The sequence below is a fragment of the Polypterus senegalus genome, chromosome 13 (genome assembly GCF_016835505.1).
Source record: "Polypterus senegalus isolate Bchr_013 chromosome 13, ASM1683550v1, whole genome shotgun sequence".
Lineage (NCBI taxonomy): Eukaryota > Metazoa > Chordata > Cladistia > Polypteriformes > Polypteridae > Polypterus > Polypterus senegalus.
In genome coordinates, this window is record NC_053166.1 from 86,861,982 (window position 1) to 86,885,771 (window position 23,790).

The 23,790-nt window shown below is 38.7% G+C and overlaps 1 protein-coding gene across 4 annotated transcripts in view; it reads left to right on the plus strand.

The window, feature by feature from the left end:
- Window positions 1–1,860: 1,860 nt before the first annotated feature.
- Window positions 1,861–23,790, plus strand: part of LOC120542412 (guanylate-binding protein 1-like) — a 91,927-nt gene continuing 69,997 nt past the window's right edge. For 2 of the 4 annotated variants that reach the window (XM_039774881.1, XM_039774884.1), the window contains exons 1-2: window positions 1,861–1,982; window positions 20,776–20,901. In XM_039774881.1, coding sequence (XP_039630815.1) covers window positions 1,956–1,982; window positions 20,776–20,901 — 153 coding nt within the window. In that variant the 5' untranslated portion in view covers window positions 1,861–1,955. The remainder of the gene's footprint in view (window positions 1,983–20,775; window positions 20,902–23,790) is intronic. The other 2 variants (XM_039774882.1, XM_039774883.1) reach the window with 2 other exon arrangements.

The following is a 23,790-nucleotide window of genomic DNA, read 5'->3' on the forward strand; positions in this document are numbered from 1 at the left end:
CACTTTCAGCAAGCAGCTTTCATACTTAGCAAAAAGTACCACCAGTCATCCCGCCCTCGCTGCAGGTGAAGTCTGTTGTGTATCTGGTTGACAAAGACAAAGTAACCGTGCAGTACTCACAAGAAAAGCTGTCAGACAGGAAGTGAGTCAAAATTCAATGGCTTTATTTTGAGATAAAACATAATACAAAAGAAAACCAAGAAGCAACTTACACAGTGGCAACTAAGATAAATACTAGGCCCTGGAACTGACTCCCAAATAACTAAACTCTGGACCAGGGCATTTTCCAAGACCCATACATTTCAAACACATTTAAGGAGTCCTATCCTTCACCTTTTGCATTACATTAAGCTTCTTCTTCAGCACAATCAGCATAGCTACAATCATTTTTCGTAGACTCTTTCCCAGGTGAGCTTTGTCTTCCTCCTCTCCAAACTTCAACTTAACTGGGTGAGGTGGAGCAGCTTCTTATTTTTATGTTGAAACCAGGAATGTTTCTGGTGCCACAATACTGCAGACATGGAATACTTCTGGGTCAGGTGGAATCTCCTTAAGAAAGGGAAGCATCCTCCTGGCAGTTCCCTCTGGCAGCACCCCAGGAACCCAACCTGTTCACCCATTGAAACTTCAGTTTTGTAAGAAGACACCATCTGTCCCTCCAGCACTGTGTGATTTTGAACAGGAAAGGAAACGCTCACTACAACTAGAATGTGTATCTATCTATTGGAATTATCCATACAGTATATCACTTGACATAATATTGTAACATTTTTGCACCTAACTTACCTAAAGGTGCAGCTTCATTTTTAGAAGGCTGGAAAACAGTCCACATAATACTATATATTTCAAAGTCAAGCTAAACGTCTAATGGTTATCTATCTGCCCATTTACTAAAAGTGATGAATCCAACATTTACTGTATTTTAAATACTGCTCTTAAGTAGCAAACATCATGAAAGCTACACAGTATATTGGAAACAGGGACAAACCTTGAAACCTTGTGTTAGAAAAACTTTGTATCTAAGCTACATTATCGTGCATTCTAAATTATGTTTGGAACAAATTCAATAAAAGTACCTTACACTATGACTGAATTTCCTTCATGCTGTAGTTCCCTTTATAGTATGTTTTTCCTTTTGCAGCTAAGCTTTTGTGATGTTTGGCCTGTTACTACTTTTCTTAATGTTTTGACTTTTTAAACTGATTTATACTTTTTGAAATCCATAGCTTGTTCAACTCTGGAGGACTATACATTATATATTATATAAGTACTACTATACAGATACTATACAAATATATATTATATAAAGGGTAATATAATTTTGTAGTGATTTTCCAACCAATTGTTACTGCAATTCTCTCTCTCTTTCTATGTGTATTAATACTGTATATCTTATATATTAAGTTGAATGTGGATGGGTGCATTTGTTTTTTTATACAATTCCACACCAGTCTCAACATATGTGTGTGTATAGCGTATGAATTATTTTAATATATTAAATAATATATACTTACGAGATTAATAGAGATATTCAGTAACCGTTCATTTCAAAGCTACAGTGACCCTCCAAGTCCGAAATCTACAAATTCTAAAGACAGAAACTAAACCGCGTGAGCTAAAGAAATAAAAACACATACATTTCTTATTAATTCTCCAGTAAAAAGGCACAGAACGTCTACATTTCTTTAGAAATAAACGTTGTTTATATATGCTAGTATTTTTAACATGTTCTTTTAGCACAATTTTCTTTATAAGCCTCTTAGTGACCGTGAAATACCTTGCAGCATTTAAGCCATAAGTTTCGATTATGCCAAAAGCACCTCCTGGTTTTGTTTCTTCCTCTTCGAATGAAATGCCACCAGGGCTCTGTACTGCAGACGCAGCTGCATTTTTCTTTTAAAGCAGTAGGACAAGTTAGACCTTTCTGCGCTGAAGAAGCAACACTGGAAACAAAAATGATGAGCCGTTCAATCGTTTCTCTTGTAAGTATATCATGCATTGGGGGGTGGGTTTTAAAATATTGACAGCTGATCATTAAAGTATTGTGTATAATGCCTAAAATTGACATGAGAGAGGTGAACCAACATAACTGGAAGCTTGAATACAATACTGTTTTGTAGCTGCTTTCTTCTGGTCAGGGCTGCTGGAAGACGTATATTTTAAATTAGATATTTTTTCCCCAACAAGACTTAAAGACAAAACAAATTAAGTATGAAACCACTGGACTTGATAATAATATTTTCTCTTATTTTATTATACGTATATTTTATTAGCTTTGATGTTTCCCACTTTTTTTTTTGTTCTTACAGTACATCAGAACATAGACTTTCAAGGAATTTTCTTTTTTTTTAAAAAAAGACAAAACAGTTGATGTTACTCATTAGCTCAAATTAAGGTTTCAGAAATGGCAACAGCGCCCACGTCAGCAATGTACGTCCTGTAACGACGAACATTGGCAAGTGCAAACGTTAAGGTCATTGTAAAACACCCTGCTGCAAACGCTAATACTCCAGTTGTTTTGGGCACAGACTGGAATCTTTCCTCTCTCATGGAGGACCGAGGTAATGCCTCTTACACTCCTTCGTCTTTGTGTTTTAAATCTGTGAGATTCTTGTTAACTTGTCCCATGATAATCATTTTTGGCTGTATTGGTTAGGGGTGAATTCCTGTTGCTGAATATTAGGATGGTTTAGATCAGGGGTGCCCGATACGTCGATCGCGATCGACCGGTAGATCGGAAAGGTAGTGCATGTAGATCGCGTTGCATTAAAAAAATGTTTTTAAACGTTAGTCTATCATATATCCTCCCTATGGAATTTGCCACTTGATTAAAATACAAGGCGGCCAGTCTGAGATATCTTTTCTTCTAACACACTGGTCATCCCGCACGCATGATCAAACGCGCAAGCTACTGCAAAACTCCGGCTGTGATCTAGTTAGCCTTCCAATTTATATCGACTAAAGAAGGGATTTAAAAAAAAATGTTTGGGTTGGGTATGGGCTGGATGTGGAATTGGAAGAGGATTTTTTTTTCTTACAATGTCACAATCGAAATGCGTTTGTCTGATCTGTCAATATATCATTGCTATTCCAAAGATGGAAAATGTGGAAAGGCACTTTCGAACTGTTCATAAAAACTACGAAACTGACTTCCTTCCAAAAAGCGATCAAAGAAAAAGAAAGGTGAGGGAACTAAAATCGCAGTTAATCGGACAGCCGACATTTTTCACTCGGCTGAATTCAAAAGCAAAGGCAGACACACTGAAGCATCGTTCCGGGTGAGTCACTCGATCATTAAGCATAAGAAGTCCTTCCAAGATGAAGAGGTGATAAAAGATGCCTTCGTTGAGACAGATGGCTAGGGAGAAATTCCTGCTGAGATTTCAAGGCCCCTGGCCGGAGAAAATTGAGTTTCTCCTTGTCATTAAACATGCAGAATACAACCAACTTAATAACGATCAATGGCCGCTAGACTTGACATTTTTTCCGATTTGACCAACATGTTGAATTAGCTTCATTTACAGCTACAAGCAAAAGAGAACTCCATGGTCAGTATGATTAGCTCAGTTAATGCTTTCAAACGAAAAATGCAACATCTGTCCTCAAAGCTGCAGCGCCTTGATTTGGGGAACATATAAAACCTCGCGTCAGAGCTGGAGACGCAATGAAACGAGTGTGTGCAACTTGACAGCATTCACTACACAGAACAGATTGTATGAGGGGCCAAACAGGCCATAAATCATAGATTTCTGTGTGTAATCTATTGGTTTACGTGTGAACACTATTGATTTCTGAATATTTACTATCTGTTTGCGTGCATACTTAATTGGTTTGCCTGCGTACAATACTGGTTTCATTCATATGAACTATATTGGTTCGTGTCCGTATATTATCGGTTTGTGCGTGAACTATATCCGTTTGTACGTGCATATCACTGGTTTGCATATGAACTATATTGATTTGCGTGTGTATATCACTGGTTCCAGTACATGTGTTATTGGTTTGTGAGTGAACTGCATTGATTTTCGGTTGACTGTTATCGGTTTGCGTATGAACTATATTGGCTTGCGTTCTGTGACGGTCTAACAATGGATTTGCGTATGCACTATATTGGTTTCATGCACGTCATATACTGGTTTCATGTGGGTAACCTGTCGATTTTGCGCTTGAACTCTATTGGTTGTGTGTGCACTATGTCGGTTTCGCGTATGAAACATTGGTTATGCATGCGCTCCCTATCGCAACTCTGTGTATGAACTATATCGGTTCTACGTGTGAACTATATTGGTTGTTCACGTGATCTTCAGAGGAAATGGGCGGGGCAAGAAACAGAAACTCAAGGGCCGGTAGAGCCATGGAGTGTAAAGAGATGTTTCTAGGAGACGCATCTGCGTTTAAACGGCACTATATATTTTTCCGCACCATTCTTATTCGGTTCCATCTACATGCTTGCAACCCGCAGCTGTACTTGTTCACACAGTATTTGCAAAACTTTTACTTATTCTAAAGGCAAAATATTCAACATTTACGATTGACGTCTTTATGCAACATAACATTTAGTTACTACTAGTTAGATTTATTATGCCCGGCGACCCGCGCGCGCCGAGACAGGTGAAGTGACTTGCTCAGGGTCACACAGTGTCAGTCCCAGGACTTGAACCCACGAACAAAGGGTTGAAAGTGCAAAGCCCTAACCTCAATGCTTGCACATCTGTAACGTGTATATTAATTGACTAAACGTGTCAATTCCTTGAAAAGCTAAACATTTAACATTAGATAGATAGATAGATAGATAGATAGATAGATAGATAGATAGATAGATAGATAGATAGATAGATAGATAGATAGATACTTTATTAATCCCAAGGGGAAATTCACATAATCCAGCAGCAGTATACTGATACAAAGAAACAATATTAAATTAAATAGTAATAAAAATGAAAAAAAAGAAAAAAATTAAAATAAAATTAATGTTAGCATTTACTCCCCCGGGTGGAATTGAACAGTCGCATAGTGTGGGGGAGGAATGACCTCCTCAGTCTGTCAGTGGAGCAGGACAGTGACAAAAGTCTGTCACTGAAGCTACTCCTCTGCCTGGAGATGACACTGTTAAGTGGATTCAGTGGATTCTTCATGATTGACAGTAGTCATCGCTCTGCCACAGATGTTAAACTGTCCAACTTTAATCCTACAATAGAGCCTGCCTTCTTAACAAGTTTGTCCAGGCGTGAGGCATCTTTCATCTTTATGCTGCCACCCCAGCACACCACCGCGTAGAAGAGGGCACTCGCCACAACCGTCTGGTAGAACATCTGCAGCATCTTACTGCAGATATTGAAGGATGCCAACCTTCTCAGAAAGTATAGTCTGCTCTGACCTTTCTTACATAGAGCATCAGTATTGGCAGTCCAGTCCAATTTGTCATCCAGCTGCACTCCCAGATATTTAAAGGTCTGCACCCTCTGCACACAGTCACCTCTGATGATCACATTTAGGACCTGCATGGGTCAGTTACATCATATTGGGCAACCTTACCTTTCACAGTTTTGTGAAAAGACAAATACGTTTTTTAAGGTGCAGCGGAGTTTTTCTCAGTCCAGTGTATCAGGGTGAAACTGACAAAGTATTCCCACATCAATATCAGATAAATGGGATTTACTGTGATATTTAATGGGCACTGTAGACGTTGGGCCACCTTAATTTTCATAGTTTTGTGACATTGGCATATATAAACTTGTCCAGGACAGATTCATTTGTTAAATTAGAGTTTAATAATTTTGACCTGTGCAGGACCAAAATGTGGAATATTTATTTTTTCAAATAATAGATCAGTCTGGAATGATGCCGATTAATGTACACACTGTAGAATATTTTGCCTTGCTGTTAGAATAAGAAGCTGCTTTGCAAAAGCTGTGTGAATAAGTAGCTGACTGCAAGCTTATACTGGGAGTAGCTGGGAGTGAATAAAATGCCAGCCGAATGCATACCTAACTTCAGCCCTGTGATCATTTCAGAATTAAGGGAAAATACTGGTAAAAAGAATTACCACCAAGCCCTTTCACAAACATACAGTGACGTGCAAAAGTATTCAATCCCTTTAAAAGTCATCCTAATTTTCTGCATGACAAAAGATTTGTCCACATATTTATCCATTTAGTATTTTTAAAGTGAACTCTTGTGCTGTAACAAAACATTATCAAACTCCAAATAACTAAAGAAAAACTCCAAAGTGATTGTTTGCCTAAGCATTCAAGCCCAACATATTCATACTTTGTCAAGAACCTTTTTGCTGCAGTAACAGCCTTCATTCTTTTGGGGTATGTAAATATGCCCCAGTTCTGCACATTGCTCAGGCGTGATTCTTCCCTATTCTTCTTGGCATGATTTCTAGGTACCCTCTATGTTGGTGGGATGGTATCTCTGAACAGCAGTTTTCAAACAGTGCCCCAGATTCTCAACAGGGTTAAGATCAGGGCTTTGACTTGGCCATTCCGAAACATTCACCTGTCTGTTTTTGAGCCATCCCTGTGTCACTTTGGTCTAATGCTTAGGGTCATTGTCATCTTGAAAGATGAATCTTCTCCCAAGCTTTAAATTCATAGCAGACTGGAACGAGTTCTCCTGCAATATTGTGTGGTATTTGGGCCCATCTATTGTCCCTTCAACTCTGACAAGATTCTCAGTCCCAGCACATGAAAAACATTCCCATAGCAAGATGTTGCCACCACCATATTCCACTGTAGGTCTGGTGTTTCTTGTGGCATGGGCAGTGTTTGTTTTACACCACACATTCTGTACCTCTTTGAAGTCTGAAAGAAAGTTCTATTTTGGTTTCATTTGACCATAAACCCTTCTCCCCACATTTAACTGGAAAAACGCCATATGTGCTTTTATATGGACCATCTTAAGGAATGGCTTCTTTCTTTTCACCCTCCTGTAGAGGCCTGTTTAATGGAGAGCTCTTGAAATTGTGGACCCCTGCACCTTCACTCCAGTTTCAGCCAAAAAGCATTGCAAACATCTGAGAGTGACAGTTGGATTTCTAGTTTCCTCTCTTTCCAGTTGATGTCTAACTCTGATGTTCAGTCTTGAGGGATGGCCTGCTCTAGTAAGAGTCTGGGTGCTGTGATGAACCTTCCACTTTCTGATGATGGATCCAGCAGTGCGCAATGGGACATTCAAACTCTTGATATTTTTATAGTCCTTTCCTGCTACCTTGTGCATTTCAATAACTTTGTTTCTCACATCAGCAGAATGCTCCTCTCTCTTCATTTTTTCAGTGACTGTCCACCAAAGACTACGGTCCCTACGAAGGGGGCTTTTATATTCAGAGAGAAAGTAGCACCTCATTATGTTTAATATGACTGTCAAATGTCTGCCACCTTTGTAATTAATTTGTCATTGGTGTAAACCTGGAGCTTCCAAAGCACAGAGGTTTAAACACTTATATAAACACTAACTTTGGAGATTTTCTTCTTCATTTAAATGTCTACATAAAATAGTTTATTTTGACTTTGGAAATGTTTTGTTACAGCATAAGAAAAAATACGAATGAATAAATATGTGTACAAATATTTTGTCTTGCATAAAATTATGACAACTTTCAAGGGGATTGAATACTTTTGCACGTCACAGTATGTTTGTGAAAGGATTTGGTGGTTATTTTTAAGTTAGGTGCACATTCAGCTGCCTTTTTATTCACTTAGCTACATCCAGTATAAGCTTGCAGTCAGCTACTTATTCACAAACCAGCTTCTCCTTCTATATTAACTGCAAGGCAAAATACTTTACAGTGTGTACATTAATTCGCAAACTGATCCATTATTTGAAAAAATAAATATTCCAGATTTTCAACCAAAACATGAACAGGTTGAAAATGTTAAACCCAACTTTAACAATGGAATCTGTCCTGGACAAGTTTATATTATGCCAATTAATATACACGTTGTAGATGTGCAAGCATTGTGGCGTAGTGTTTAAGACTGCACTTTTAAACTGAGTTTGTGGGTTCAAGTCCTGATAATGACACTATGTGACCATAAACAAGTCACTTCACCTGTCTGTGCGGCGTGGGGGGCACTGGGCAAATGTAACCAGTAGTATCTAAATGTTGTATGTTGTATAACGGCGTTTGTAAGTGTTGAATATTTTGCCTTCAGAATGAATAACTGATTTCAAAAGTTGTGTGAAAAATTACTGTGACTGGGTGCGAGCAAACATGATCCTGGAAGCAAATAAGAAGACGGCCCAATACGTACCTAACTTCAGCCTTGTGTTCATTACAGACTCAAGGGTGGATTCTTTAAATAGTAATAATTACCACCAAATCCTTTCTCAAACGTATTGTGCGGAAAAAAATATATTATTCCGTTTAAACACAGGTGCGTCTCCTAGCCACTTGTCTTAACACTCCATGACTCGACCGGCCCTTGCGCGCCTGTTTCTTGCTCCGCCCATTTCCTCTGAAGGTCACGTGAACAACCAATATAGTGCACACGCAGAACCAATATAGTTCATATACACAGAGTTGCGATAGGGTGCGCACGCATAATCAATATGTTTCATACGCGAAACCGACATAGTGCACACATACAACCAGTAGAGTTCAAGCGCAAAATCGACAGGTTACCCACATGAAACCAGTATAAGACGTGCATGAAACCAATAAAGTGCATACGCAAATCCATTGTTAGACCGACACAGAACACAAGCCAATATAGTTCACACGCAAACCGATAACATGCAAGTGTAAACCAATGCAGTTCACCACAAACCGATAACAAATCGCACTGGAACCAGTGATATACACACGCAAATCAATATAGTTCATACGGGGCCGGCTCTACGCTGGGGCAAGGGGGGCAATGCCCCCTTAAACAAACGTCCTGCCCCCTTAAATCAAACTTTTAGAAGCTGAGAGAGAAAATAATAGATTACCCACAAACTAAAATTTGGACAAGATGTACTACAGTAGCTGAAAAATCCACTGGAAAAGGCACAAATGAGATGATAGGTTTCACCTCTTGTTCGCTCTTTCCCTCCGTGCACTGTTTGTCCGCAGCTCACACAGCACTCCACAGAGATCCTCCACTCACCCTCCCCCCAGCTAAACATCCAATCACTGTTTAGTATGCAAATGACCCGGTGTCAGGTTTCTCAGTAGGCAGGGCTGCGCAACAGCGGCAGGCTTTGAGGAAGCAGCAAATCTCTGTCGTCAAAATCATAGCGACTCGTGAGATAATTAACAACAACTAAAAAATACATCTATATTTGTACAGTCAATGGGGGACTAGTCCATTGTTCTTCTCACAGTTTCAGTCTGGTAGAGAAGAGCCTGTCTGCTGCATAGTGCCGACTGGAGGACCTGTGTCTGTCTGTCTGTCTGTCAGACCCCGACACAAAGCCCCGCCCCAGCTTTCAACTCTGCACTCAACAGTTTTCTCGTTTCATATACTGATGATATCACAGCAATTTTAGTAAAGCTTAATTACTTTCCTCCCCAGCTTCCAGCAGTTCACAAAGGGAAAGTTAATGCTGTGAGATGCATCCTTTTTCCAAGCTTTTAAAAAGTGTGACGCTGCTCCTGGCTGTACCAATAGCAGTAGCAATGATCAGAGACAGCAACTAGCATGTCTACTCCTGTGGCATCAACAGGCACTGCTTCTCCTGTACCTCTGCCAACAATTGCTGCCCCAAAGCAACCCGCTCAGCTACCCAGTGAGATAAATGGTAATACACCATCCCAGCCAATACTGGGTAGTTACCCCAAACGTGTATTTGGTGGTACAACATTAAGATCGTTCAATCCTGCCTGGTACCACACACGACCATGGCTGGAGTACTCTGTTGTGCGGGACGCATGCTTCTGTTTCCCATGTCGGAAATATGGCAGCACAGTTAATGATAGGGATGTAGTTTTTACCTTAACTGGTTTTAACAGCTGGAAAGCAGCACTTGATCGAGACAAGGGGCTACAGAGGCATGTGTCCAGCCACAACCATGTGCATGCTTCAACCATCTGGACTGAGCATAAAAGCAGAGAGGCCACAGGGGGACTGTGGATTCAATGTTGGTTGGTAAAACACAACTTGAAAAAAAACATTATTATGTCAAGAGTATTGGTAGTGCTATAAGGTTTCTCTGTTTAAATGAGTTGGGGCTCAGTGGGACTGCAGAAACCTTGAGACATGATGCAGCGGGTAATGATGATGACATTGCTTCAGGTATTTTTCTAAAACTGATGGAATATACCTTAGAGAAGGATGAGAAGCTAGCAAGCATTGCTAAGGGTGTCCCAAAAAATGCAAAATACACATCTAAGGATATCCAAAATGAAATTATCCAAACACTGGCTGACATGGTGCTTGGAAAGGTCAGGAAAAATATGAAAGTGCTGATTCTGCAGGGTTTTGCCTCAAAAGTGATGGGACCAGGGATAGGTGCAATGTGGAAAATTTGTCTGTGATAATACGGTTTGTCAGAAATTCCATGCCAGAGGAGCATCTTATTGGGTTGCTCGACTTGCAACAACTTGATGCAGAGTACATCACCTCTGAGATACTGTTACACCTTTCTGTTGCTGGCTACAGTGCTGACAGTATACTTAACCAGTGTTATGATGGGGTTAGAGGTGGTGTACAAGCTCTGCTCCAAAAGAAGCTTGACAGATATGTCCCATACATCCATTGCTACAACCACCAACTGCACTTAGTGGTTCTGCATGCCATGCAGAGTGAGCCGTGTGCAAAAAGATTTTTTAGCCTATCTAGTTCACTCTACAACTTTTTTCACCACCACTATGTGCTCAATAAACATGATGCACCTTGTCTAAAAGGCTGCTTGAGACCAGATGGACAAGCCACTATGAGGTGACAAGGTGCACTGTGGACAATCAAGAACAAATCCTTAGTATCCTATCTGAGATGACAGAGGATGATGATGCTGCAGTTGACCTGTGCACCGAGGCATGAGGCCTGCTATGCCAAATTAAGAGGCATCACTTCTTTGAGATTGGAAAGTTCCCAGTGCCGGTGCTTGGTGTCTTGAAACCAGCAAATGCTGTTCTACAGTCTCAGTCAGTTGATCTGTGCAGTGCTTCTGAGGTTGTTAGTGCAGCACCGGACTCCTTAAAAAACATCCGTGAGGAAGACTGTTGGGAGTGTCATCTCCTGCTGAGGATGAGTCACATCCAACAAAGAGAATGAGAACAATGAGCAAACACCTGGGTCAAAGTGTTGTGCTCTCAACTTTGGGCCATACAGACTCTGGTGACCCTACCATTTCCCCCATCAGTCTCTGAAAAGATCCGTGCTCAACATCCTTGACAGGGCCATTTCAGAAATGGAAACTAGATTTTCACACAAGAATATTGACCTGATGAGAGCCACATCTAGTCTTGCACCCAAATCTAGTGCATTTCTAGATCCCACCCTGTTGCACCCTCTGGCTGTGATGGCTGGCACTGTAGCAGATGTTGTAAGTCTGAAAAATGAAGTTTGTTGTGGCAAAACAGATGCTGCTCAAAAAATGTTCAAAGGAAACAGACCTGTCCAATGTGTGTAAACTCCTGCAGGAGTACAAGGAAGCCTTTCCTGAGTTGCATAAATTGTATGTAAGAGCCCTGGTCATTGGTGTGTCTTCAGCATCGTGTGAGAGTTCCTTCTCCACTTTGTCACGGGTCCTAAGCCCCTATCATCACACCATGTTACATAAAAGAAAGAGGAATTTGGTGATCTTGGCCCATGAGAAGTCCATAACAAATAACTTGAATATGGATGAATTTGTAAGAGTTTTTTGCAAAGGGAAACAGGAGACTGTTGTTGTAGAGTGGATTGAGGATAAAGGAGAGTGGAGCTGTTCAGTTGCAAATAGAGAGTTCAGTTGCTTGCAAAACAAACAAGCTTAAAACAAGACAAAAAAAGAAGAAAAAAGTTCAAATGTTCTGTTCTAAATCTGTTGTGTTCTACAAATTAGTTTGAGAATTGTAGGAAAAGACATGGTGAATTTTTTTTTGTTTTAATTACTACTAGCCAACCCGCAGCGTAGCATACGCCGCATAATCAGGCCACTTTTTAAATGATTTTTAAGCACAGAGGAAAAAATAAACATTTGAAAAATCCATAATTTAATAAACCACCAAGAAAAGTAAAATTGCAACAATGCACGCTACGAACCAACATACAATTGTCCATGACTAAAAACCGGAGGAGCGCCATCGTGCTTTCTTCTTCCAAAGCGGAGGACGGGGTTGAACGGCGCTCGTTCAGTATGCACTGCCCGCTTATGTGCCCGCCCTCAACTCCCTACCTGAGTCGCTTTCGTCTGTGTACAGTCCACACACACCTGTGAGTCACGTTGACTGTTAATTTTCCAAACACCGCCTCAGTCGGTTTCCATGTTGATTTTTCATTGTTCTTTGCGGTTCCGGCTGCTTTTTATATATAATCCACCAAGTCACCCAACCATGGGGGGCTTTACAAAGGGCAGGGACGTAATCAGTGCGAGCGTATGACCCGCACGCACTGGGAATTTCTCGTTCGTGGGGAACAATTGGAAGCCACGGTCTCCATCACCAATGGGGTTCAACGGCTTCCTCGTGCCGGGTAGACACACGTTGATCCATTCAGTGTAGCGGCGTGCAGTACCGGACATACAAGTGCATCACAGACCTGTTAATGCTCAATCTCACGTGGCTGAAGGCCACTTGTCCCTCTAAGAATTTGGACGCCGATCGCTGTTGGGTCGTGTAACTATTTAGCAGGCGGGAGTCTCGTTCGTTTTTGGAAATAACCAGCCAAATCGCTCCACCAACTAAGAACTGCCATGCACCACCGCCCACAGAATCGAGAAAGAGCTATCAATCTGTCAATCCTGTCCGTGTCCGGGCCGGGTGAGGTTTCCTACGTTGAGTCAAATGAAGTGAAAGGCTCCACACCTGGTGGTGCCCTTCCGTCAATTCCTTTAAGTTTCAGCTTTGTAACCATACCCCCCCCGAACCCAAAGACTTTGGTTACCCAGATGGCTGTTGCGGGGCCTGCATTGGTGAAGCAGGTGAGACGGTAATGAAACAGAGGCACAGGGCTTATTGGTTTTTAAAGACTGCTTCCTTCATTGGGTTTTAACCAATGCACGGAACGAACCAACACACAATCGTCCGTGCGGCGCTCAGGGTGGAACGGGAGGAGAGGAGAAGGACATCCACTCCGCTCCCTCCGTCATGCTAGTCTGCTGGTTTCTCGTTCAGTATACACTGCCTGCTCATGTGCCCACCTCCAACTCGTCACTCGAGTCTTTGTACAGTCCAGATGCACCTGTGACTCACGTAGACTTTTCATTGCTCTGTGCGGTTTTGGCTGCCTTTCTATATATAATCCACCAAGACACCCGACCACGGTGGGAGGGGGGTGTGTACAAAGTGCAGGAGTATCTAAGAAGACGCATGTTTGTCGCGGATGTGAATTGCTGTATGTAGCGTGTAAAACAGTTTGCTATACTGCATGCGGTTGTGCGTCGTAACCGAAAACTCGCTTTTTAAAGACTGCTCACTTCATTGTGTTTTAACCTCTGTTGTAAAGGAACGTTTTAAGGATCCCATGATACCCCTCGCAAACAGTTTTACACGCCACATATGGCGATTCACCTCCACGAAACATGCCTCTATTAACAGTCAACGTGGGTCGGAACTGCATGTGACCTCTACGACAGACGAATATAAATGACGCCGGTTTTTCTGTGTCGTCGCGTCCGAGTTGGTGGGCGTGGCTCTGTGAGTTGTCGTCGTATCCAATGGTCTTGGAGTTGGTGGGCATGGCTCCTTCCTGCGTGCGCCATAGGTGTCTCACTTGTCGGCGGCTTAGTAAATCCACGCCCCTTCCGACGTGCTTTCCATGGTCGTCTTGCCTTAGTGAATTATATATATAGATTCTATCATTCATAATATTATAAATTATTTTTATGGTACTTTTGTACTAAATGGCATGTCTGACATTATTTCTGGAACCTCATTCAATAAAGGAAAATTCCGTTAATGACATTAATTTATTATGTTACAAAATAAATTATAATCAATAACACAACAAAGCAATCAACAGGCATGAAAATGAACGTCTAAACTTTCAAGCTCTCAGTAAAAGAAACTTTTAAAATTGTTTATATTGAACAATTTTTTAAATGATCCAGCTTACTATACAGTTCATACCTTCATTTCCATTGTCTGTCTTGAATTGTGTTTTCTTAATTTTGTTCTACGCTGCTGCTATAATGTTGATAAATTTCAAGTGGAGTTATTAAACCTTCAAACGTTTACCTGGTTTTTAATTTTAATGCATAATTGTTCTCCCTGAGACCCTAACTTATAAGTATGTACTTATCAAAAAAAGTGAAGCAAATCTCTTAAATTGCTTAACAGATATTATATCGTTTGTATTTCTAAAGAAGTGTAAAAATTTGCATTATTGAATGTTTCACTTCCATAAGCCATTATTTTTATTTATTTTGGAACTGAACTAACAGATTTTAAACTTAACTTTAAAAAATGTTTTGTTTGGGTCGATGCAATAATTACAAATCAATTTTTTAGTGATTTTAAATCCTTTAATATCCATATACCATTTCTTGTATTAGGAATTTGTCATTTGTCGCATACTCCAACTTACTCTCCAAGCGGAGATATACTTTTTTGTAAATTAGATTACCGTTATTAGGTCATCGGTTTCACTGCTCACTAAGGATTCATCTCTTCCCATAATGTGTTTAGCTGTCCTTGACCACTTTGAGCCTGTGCGTGTCTTATCATCTCTATTGTCTGATTTGGTGCAACACCTGAACAGCGTCCCCTCTCGATTGATTAAAGAGGTTTTTGATTTTGTCAGACAATATTGTTACCTTAATAAATGCTAGCTTGATTTCTGGTTGTGCTCTTGCTGCCTTGAAACGCACTGTGGTGCAGAAACGTATTATAAAAAACAAAATAAGGACCCTCTAATGTGTCAAATTTCAGGCCAATTTCTAAACTGCCTTTTTTATCTAAAGTCTGGATGAAAACAGCATTCTGGAAAAATTCCAATCCAGATACAGATGTTCTTACAGCAGTGAAAGAGCCTTGTTAATGCTTTACGATGGCCTCTTCCCAGCTGCTAATGCTGGAGATTCTGTGATTCTTCTACGGCTAGATTACCTCAGATTTTGATATTGTGGATCTTACAATTCTTATATCCCGCCTTGAACAGTATGTAGACATCCAAGGTAATGCCCTAAAATGGTTTAAATCTTATCTAAGAAATAGGAGTGTTTCTATTAATTTGGGTGAGTTGTCATCCTCTGTAGCTCCTCTTACTTGTGGGGTTCCACAGGGTTCCATCATAGGACCAGTTCTCTTTTTGATATGCATGTTACCTTTAGGCTCCATTGTTAACAAGTATGGCTTCTCTATGCTGATGACACTCAAATATATTTGCCACTAAAATCACAGCGAGAAACTATAGACCCTGTATACATGCTTGAATGATATTGAAACCTGGATGCCAATGCATCTTCTTAAACTAAATGATAATAAAACTGTGATCATGGTGTCTAAAAGTTAACAAAGTTTGAGTGTCTCTGATGTTGCTCTTGGACCCCTTGCCATATATGTATCATAAAGCTTCAGTTAGGAGCCCAGGTGTGATCTGTGGCAGCTCATTCAAACTCAACAAACAGAGAAATTGTGAAGTTAAATTAAGCTTTTTCCAGCTGAGACTTTAAGGTAAAGGCTTTTCTTTGTTTGAGTGATCTTGAAAAGGTCATCCAAGCTTTTACAACATCTAATTTGGACTATTGCAGTTCTTTGTATGTAGGGGTTGGTCGTGCCCTGTTACGACACCTACAACTATTCCACAATGTTGCTGCTCGCTTATGGAAGGCTTTCATAAGTGTGGCCTTATTTAACCAATACTGACCTCGCTTCATTGGCTTCTGGTCCGTTTCAGAATTGATTTTAAAATTCTATTTCTTGTTTTCAAATGTTTGAATGGATCAACCCCATCTTGCCTCTCAGAACTTCTTCACTTGTATGTGCCAACAAGAGGCCTGCGGTTTACTAGCCCGATGCTCTTAGTTGTGCCAAGGTTGAGGCTGAAGCAAAGGAGGAATCTGGTGTTTGTGGTGGCTGCTCCATTTTTATGGAATGGCTCCCCTTATTATGCTACAGCACCAGCCATTTTTAAGTCATCATTAAAGTCTTATTTCTTCTTGCTTCCATTTGACTCTGCAAGAGGTTGACGTTGTTTGCATATGTTGGCTCATGTAAATTAATGATTATAAATATGTATGTATGGTTGTGGGTTTATCTTTTATGTAATGGTTGGTTATTCTTACAGTTTGTGATTTGTACATACAGTATATTTGAACTACTCCTTTTACCCTTCCTTGTACAGCACTTTGGTTCAGTTCTGGCTGTTGTTGTAAATGTGCTTTAAAAATAAAAATTGCCTTGCCCTGCTTTATAAAACATTATTTTAATACATAACACTAAGAAGTGCAGATCTGAGACAATGGACTGTAAAGACGAAGTTGGTTTGCAACATTTATTACAAAAAAGAAGAAAAGATATATAAAATATAGAACAAGAATTGTAGGTTGTAACTGAACAACTGGACATGTATGTTTGATACGTTTTCTCACAAAACACAGTCATTTTTCTTTTTTCTCTCACGTTATCTAAAAACAGATGCATGTCTTCCATATCTGAAAAAAAGGATGATGAAGGGTTTAAAGACATTTTCTCTCCTCTTCTTCTGGAAATTCAGATAACAAATCATATTTCTGAAGGGCCTCCTCAATGTCGTCTTAGTCCATTTACAGTAATGAAGGGAGTGAGATGTGCCCCCTGAACACAGAAATGTTCTCTGCCTCAGTAAAATGCTGAAGGATTCTGTGTTGCTGTAATATGTTTTATTAAAAAAAAGACATTTTTTTAAATGACTATTATAAAGTTATAGCCTTTTCCTCCACATTTATAAGGAATGTAAGGAAAGTTAAAAAAAAATAATGTACAGTATATTTAATTTGTTATACTTTATTAACATTAGTGCTTTTGATCACAGATTCTACAAGTCTTCAATGTCTCTTACCATACACTATTATTAATACAGCACACAATGCATTTCAAATGTTGTAAGGCCTTTAAGAGTTGTACTAGTACTTCAGTTTGTCAGAAGATGTAAAACAGGCTTTTAGTCTTTTGGGTTTTGACTCCTACTGCTTAACGATTAACAGTAGGCATCTGAGACGTCTTTTTACATATTTTATTCACTATACTATAGGCATTGTAAGCCAGCATCAACAAAATTTAATTCATCTTTCTTATGCAAGTTTATAAAATGAGGTGTCTGTACCTGCTCATTGGTGCCCTGTGCTGGATATTGGAGAAGGTGGCTGACATTTCTTCTAAAAGAAAAGATCTGAAACCTGCAAAATGCAGTGCTACGGAACAGAATAGCAAGACATTTTTTTTTCATTTCAGATATAGTGCCAAGTCTTTACTCAGTCTTCTCATTAATGGCTCAATAAAGACTAAACCTGAAAACAGAGAAAATAATATTTACCTAAGGAAATGTTAAAAAAGAACCAAAAGAATGAGCAGAATAAATAACCCTGTCCTGACTGTCCATTATTTCTGTACCTTCTAATATTTTATGTGGTTCTTGGCCTTCATTTAGAAAGACGTTTGCTCGCTCAGTCCGATGTGAGCAGTTACTTCAGTGATTTAAAAAGAAACACTAAGTTTATAATGGGAAACATTTTGACTATTTGTCTTTAATTTACAATATGGCTAAGTATATTTGCCACATTACCGCAGAAGTGAATAAAAGTTATTAAGGGAAATTTAAACGTCATTAACCCTTTGGGGCTGGAATTCTCTAGTAACATTCTACACCAGCACTTCCTCAAAGCTGGCATGTCATTCTAAAGAGGACTGAGCAGAGTCACGTTGTTAAAAGGAGTTTAATGTTGCAAAAATATTTATGCAAACCATTATAAATATACATTTAAAATATCTGGATTTTGAAAGGTAGGCATTTCTGGAACTTTCAAACCACTATGGAAATTAAAAATAAAAAAACAAATATAATAAAATAAATTAAACATAACAAAAATATCCAACACAAATTGTAGAAGGTGACAAAAATGGGAACCAGCAACCAGATATAATCCTCTCTCTACAAATACTGCAATGTAAGAAGGGAGGACTAAAGTTGAGACACACCTGATTAAAATTGAAGGGGGCCTCGAGGATGAAATACAGAGACACCACAAATTGGTCCTTTGGAAACCTGGACACAACATTAAATACAGACATACAAAAAAAGATAGTTACAATATGAAATGGTCATACCATCAACATGGAAATTCCACAGTCATGTCTATTCATCTGACTTGGAACGCCCTAATACATCCATCCATCCATTAATTATCCAACCCGCTACATCTTAACAACAGGGTCACGGGGGTATGCTGGAGCCAATCCCAGTCAACACAGGGTGCATGGCAGGAAACAAACCAAACGGTGCCAGCCCACCGCAAGGCGTGCACACACACACCCACACACCAAGCACACACTAGGGAGGCCCTAATACAAGGGGTAAAAAAAATGAATAAAAAAAAAATATTAAATACTGACATACAGTAAACTGTTGAAAATGACTTTTAAACAAAAACAACAATGGAATTGGCCACTTGGGGACACACCCTGTGTTACATCTGTAAATAGTAAAACCTGCCAAACATGCTCAGCTTTTTAAACTGTATTTTAAAAAGTTCCAGTTCAGAAATCTAAACGTCAGTATTGTTTGCAAGCACACATACCTGGTATATATACACTACCTGCATACTTGACAATGTGGTCTTCATGACTCTGAAAGCAGGCAGCAGGATGCTGTAGTCTCTTTGCTTTTTACAAAGAGGGCACTTGGATTCATTTGGATATTTAATCAATGTAATCAATGTTGTTTTTATATTCTCTTCCTTTATGGAGAAATGTGACTGTGTAAATCAAGACAAAAATAATATGTAATACTAATTTGGCAGAAAGCGCTAACATGCTTTTATAAATAGCTAACTTAACTAAGTTAAGATATTTAACATACGTTAATTATGACGATAAACATAAATACCTTTCATATTGTACACTAACATTGCAGATTCTCTTCATAAATCCATCCATTTTCCAACCTGTTGAATCCGAACACAGGGTCACAGGGGTCTGCTGGAGCCGATCCCAGCCATCACAGGGCGCAAGGCAGGAACCAATCCCGGGCAGGGCGCCAACCCACCGCAGGACACACACACCCACACTCACAATTTAGAATCGCCAGTCCACCTAACCTGCATGTCTTTGGACTGTGGGAGGAAACCCACGCAGACACAGGGAGAACATACAAACTCCACGCAGGGAGGACCCGGGAAGCGAACCCGGGTCTCCTAACTGCAAGGCAGCAGCGCTACCACTGCGCCACCGTGCCGCCCTCTCTTCATAAATCTCATAAATAAGTGAAAAAGTAAATATAAATTAAATAATATGGCAAATATTAAAAAGAAATAATACAACAGGTAAAAATAATTAAAAGAATATGCTTAAAAATAGGATATATCAGTAATGACGATAAACAGAGAACACTTGGATTCACTATACAATATATAATCGTACATCTCATTAGTTTTGTTTAATGGATCTAAAGTTTCTTTAAATATACTGAGATTTTTATACTGTGAATCAATACCTGGTTCTGTTATGCCAATGTTCCGTGTTGGAAAAAGTTTTCAGCTCCTTTTCTTTTTCGAATTGAAAAAAACTGTACAGCAGCTCCTCTCCTTCTCTTACTACGGACTAGGGGCGTTTGTGGGGCGGACTGTGGAATGCAGGATGCGTGGAAGGCCAAGTCTGCGACCTGCAGCCGGACCCTTCTATTTATGCGAGTCAGCCTTTTCCCACATGAAATTTATTTAATCCAAATACTGTAGTGACCATAAATGTATTGAATTGTTATTGTGCTATAAAGGTTATTCATGACAAAATCTAAATCTCCCTAGACAGTGAGATGGTACTTCTGTTTTAATTTAAGGTAACATGTCTGGCAAGTTTAGGGAAATGTTGTGAGACTCTCACATGCTCATCTCATCTCATGGGTTATGCATGGCACAGGGATGACAAAAATGTGAAATCCATGGTAGATAAGTAAAGACTAGTCCCCATTATAGTACTTCTTATGTAGTACATATAGAAAAGTAAAATATTAGAATTTTTTACATAACAGTTGGAAAAAACATATATTTTTTGTTATTTTGTTGTATCAACCGAGTGCAAATATTTAAACCGTTCAAGGTACCTGTATCTTTGTAGAAGCATTTTAAAAGATTTCAGGCTTGCCATTCAAAGTACCATGTTATTTTTACTTGCTTGTGGAAAATTGGTGGTTCTTTCATCAAACAGTGAAAAAAAAGCAAACCCAGCATATAAGATGCCTGAGGCTTTTATCTTTAAGTGAGAAAGTAAGAAAGTAACACACTCTATATCTATTATTGATAGAACTGTCCCACACAAGGTTTTTGCAGGTACTACCAAGTGTATTGTTAAATTGCAATTACTACTAAAACAATATTACAAGATCAACACTCTTCTATAGCATATTGTCTACTCCATTAGACTCACATTATGAATGGGGATGCTGTTATTGCAGCCACTCTTTTTTGATCCACTTCCATAAACTAAAGGTACAAATTTTCTGTGTCTTCTTTCAGATATTTGTGATGCTATTAGTGAGACTGTCATCAGCATTCCAACAGTATGGAGAAGATTCACAGCACCCATGGTGTTCTAATACATTGATGTCTTGTGATGTCAGTGAAGAGGAAAAGGTGAATATGGTACAGTATAAAACATTTAAACAAACCTTGTAAAAATTGTTCTTATACCTACAATGTTTTTTAATAGCTTTACTTTGCCAGTAATACTATAAATTGTAAGTAAAATAGACAAAACACAGAAATAGGTTTGGGGGTACCACCTTGGTAACCCCGCATACATGAAATTTAGACAATGAAATAAAGCACACCTTTACAGACTTGAATTCAGAACAGGACTGAAGGACGGAACTTGGGTGCAGATTTATAAGGAGGGAAGAGAGCGGAAACTAGAAGTGATGTAATTTGTGGTAGAGTCGTCAGTCTGCTGCACTCAAAAAATATTTAGGCCTAATATTAAGATTTATGTGTTTTAATTGCATATAAAATTTCCATCTATTTGGATTACATAGTTTTAAAGTACGCAAACTAATAAACTTAATGTGATGCAAATTCATCAGTCCAACATAAATGAAACAAGAACGAATGAGATTTATGTAATTGTATTAATTAGCCCAATGTCTTTTAAATATAAAATAGCTAGGCTTATGTATTTGTTATAAATATATACAATGTGTGTCAAATTCATAGCTACTAGGTTTATGTATCCAATATGAATAAAGCCAATTTGTTTAAAATGCATATCCAGATTCATGTTAATAAATCTATTCATTTTAAAATTATGCTTAATAATCAGGTAGACTCAATTTACTGACAATGTATGCAGTGTATTTAATTTTTATTAATAAAACCAAAGTATTTTATATTCATAACCAGGTATTTCAAAATATCTGTTTTTATCCATTCATGTCACAAAATAGATCAAAGACCACCATGTTTTTATATTTAACAATTTGTTAACACTCAAGTCATGTTGCATTGCAAAATCTCAAAGGCAGCAACATTGATATAATGAAATCAGTTCAAATTTAGAAATCACATTCAAAAATAGCATCAACATGATCAGGCGAGCAGCTATGAGCCATTGGTTTTAACACATTGCTGCTTGCTACAATGCAAAAGTATATACAGTACAGTATATATTGTAAACAGGCTATTGAGCAGCAATATCATTAAACCTCTTTAGGAAATGTGCTTAACAACTGTATAAAACTTGAGGTAGACAGATAGATCCAAAAAGATCAACAATAAAAACTGTAGTGTAGTACAAAAGAGTTTCAAAGGAATCCCTGACATCAATTTTTAAAAAGTTCTGACCACCTCTAAGAATATAAATCAAGAACTGTGATGAACACATGAACAAAGTTATGTGAAACTAAGAAAATTGGCAGCAAGCCAATCTACTTTGATACACAAAAATAAATATCAGTGTGTCAGGCCTATTGCTCTCAATCAATGAAGCATCCTAATTTTCAGTGCCTGGACTTTTGGTGAAAGCCTGGTTGTGTTGAGTTCCATCAAGATTTTCTGAAATACTTCAAAGGTGCACTTTAGGTCCTTAGGATAGTTTAAGTTAAGTGCATAAATCAGTCCAAAGAGCATCACAAATCCAAAGGTGACATTTCATAGGTTTCGTAGAACCTTCAATCCTTCAAGTGCAATGCCAACATCTGCGGGCTCCTCTTGAGGACCGGCACCCACTGCATGAATGATATAGATGCCCACTGTTGTTTGTGTAATCCCCGACTCAGCATCTGCACAGTCACAGTTCTGAAGGATAAGCAAAGAAGAATGAGCTGTGTAACCATTTCTTTCATTTATAGCTGATAAGCATCTCATTTAACATGAATGATCAAACTCCCAACTAATGCTGCATTTTTAGTCTTTCAGTACACACTACACACATAGGCAAAGCTAAACTATGATGTCTAAGACAATTAAAATAATGTAAATACATGTATATGCATAACTTACATGTAATGTAAAGAACACAGGCAGACGTACACCTACCATGTATTCTTTGCCAAGAGTCTCCATTTCTTCATTGAGGTAGACACTTAAGCTCCTCAGGACACAGTCCTGTTTAATGTTTATGTCTTCATTCTGAAACAAGCATACCAAACACATACCCAATAAAATTACATTTGTCAATGTACTGATATAATTTAATTAGTTAAACTAATACTGAATTTAAAGTTAAATCAATGAAGTAATGTTTTTAATTTATATTACCCAGGGCTGTACTTGGCGGATCCACTCTCAAGACATATCTGTAACCATGTTATCCTAATGAATTTGATATAGTCATATAATCTCAAATACAATATACAATTTCTGATCGGATGTGAAATTTTACACGAGAGAAATTGTTTGTCCTTTGTGTGTGTTAAGCTGCTTTAATACAAAGATCAATAAAAGGTCTACGAATCACAATGTGAATATTTGTTAATATAAATTCATAAAAACATATACATATTTGCTACATGAAAATAAGGGTAGGCCTGAAAATCTGTTTAACTTTTAGAAAAGGAGATTTTTTTTCTTTCTCTCTCTCTCTCCTCCTAATTCATTCCAAGAACTTCAAAAGCTTATTGCTTGACTCAAACAAATACTACATAAATGCATGCTTACTGTAGCTGCCGGTGCCATTATGGCATGGATTTTCTGTCCTGCAGATCCTCCTTTGGCACGGAAAACCTTCATCAGGCTATTGGTGTATCTGTCCAGTTGTCCAATGAATTTTGATATCAGTGGAACAGTTGTTATACGCATGAACTCCTGGTTGATCTGAAGGAAAGGAGAAAAGATATAACAAGACGTATAACACTAAATACAATTAGTATGAAGATTTGTGTCTACATTTCAAACTAATGGGTTATTAAACTTACTTCATTAACTTCAAACAGTGCTGGCCATTTTTTTCGCACCTCCACAATCATTGGCTCCTGAAGAACTTCTTGCCTTCTGTATGAAAAGATACGTTGCATCTTTTCCTTGATCACTGCCTCGTTA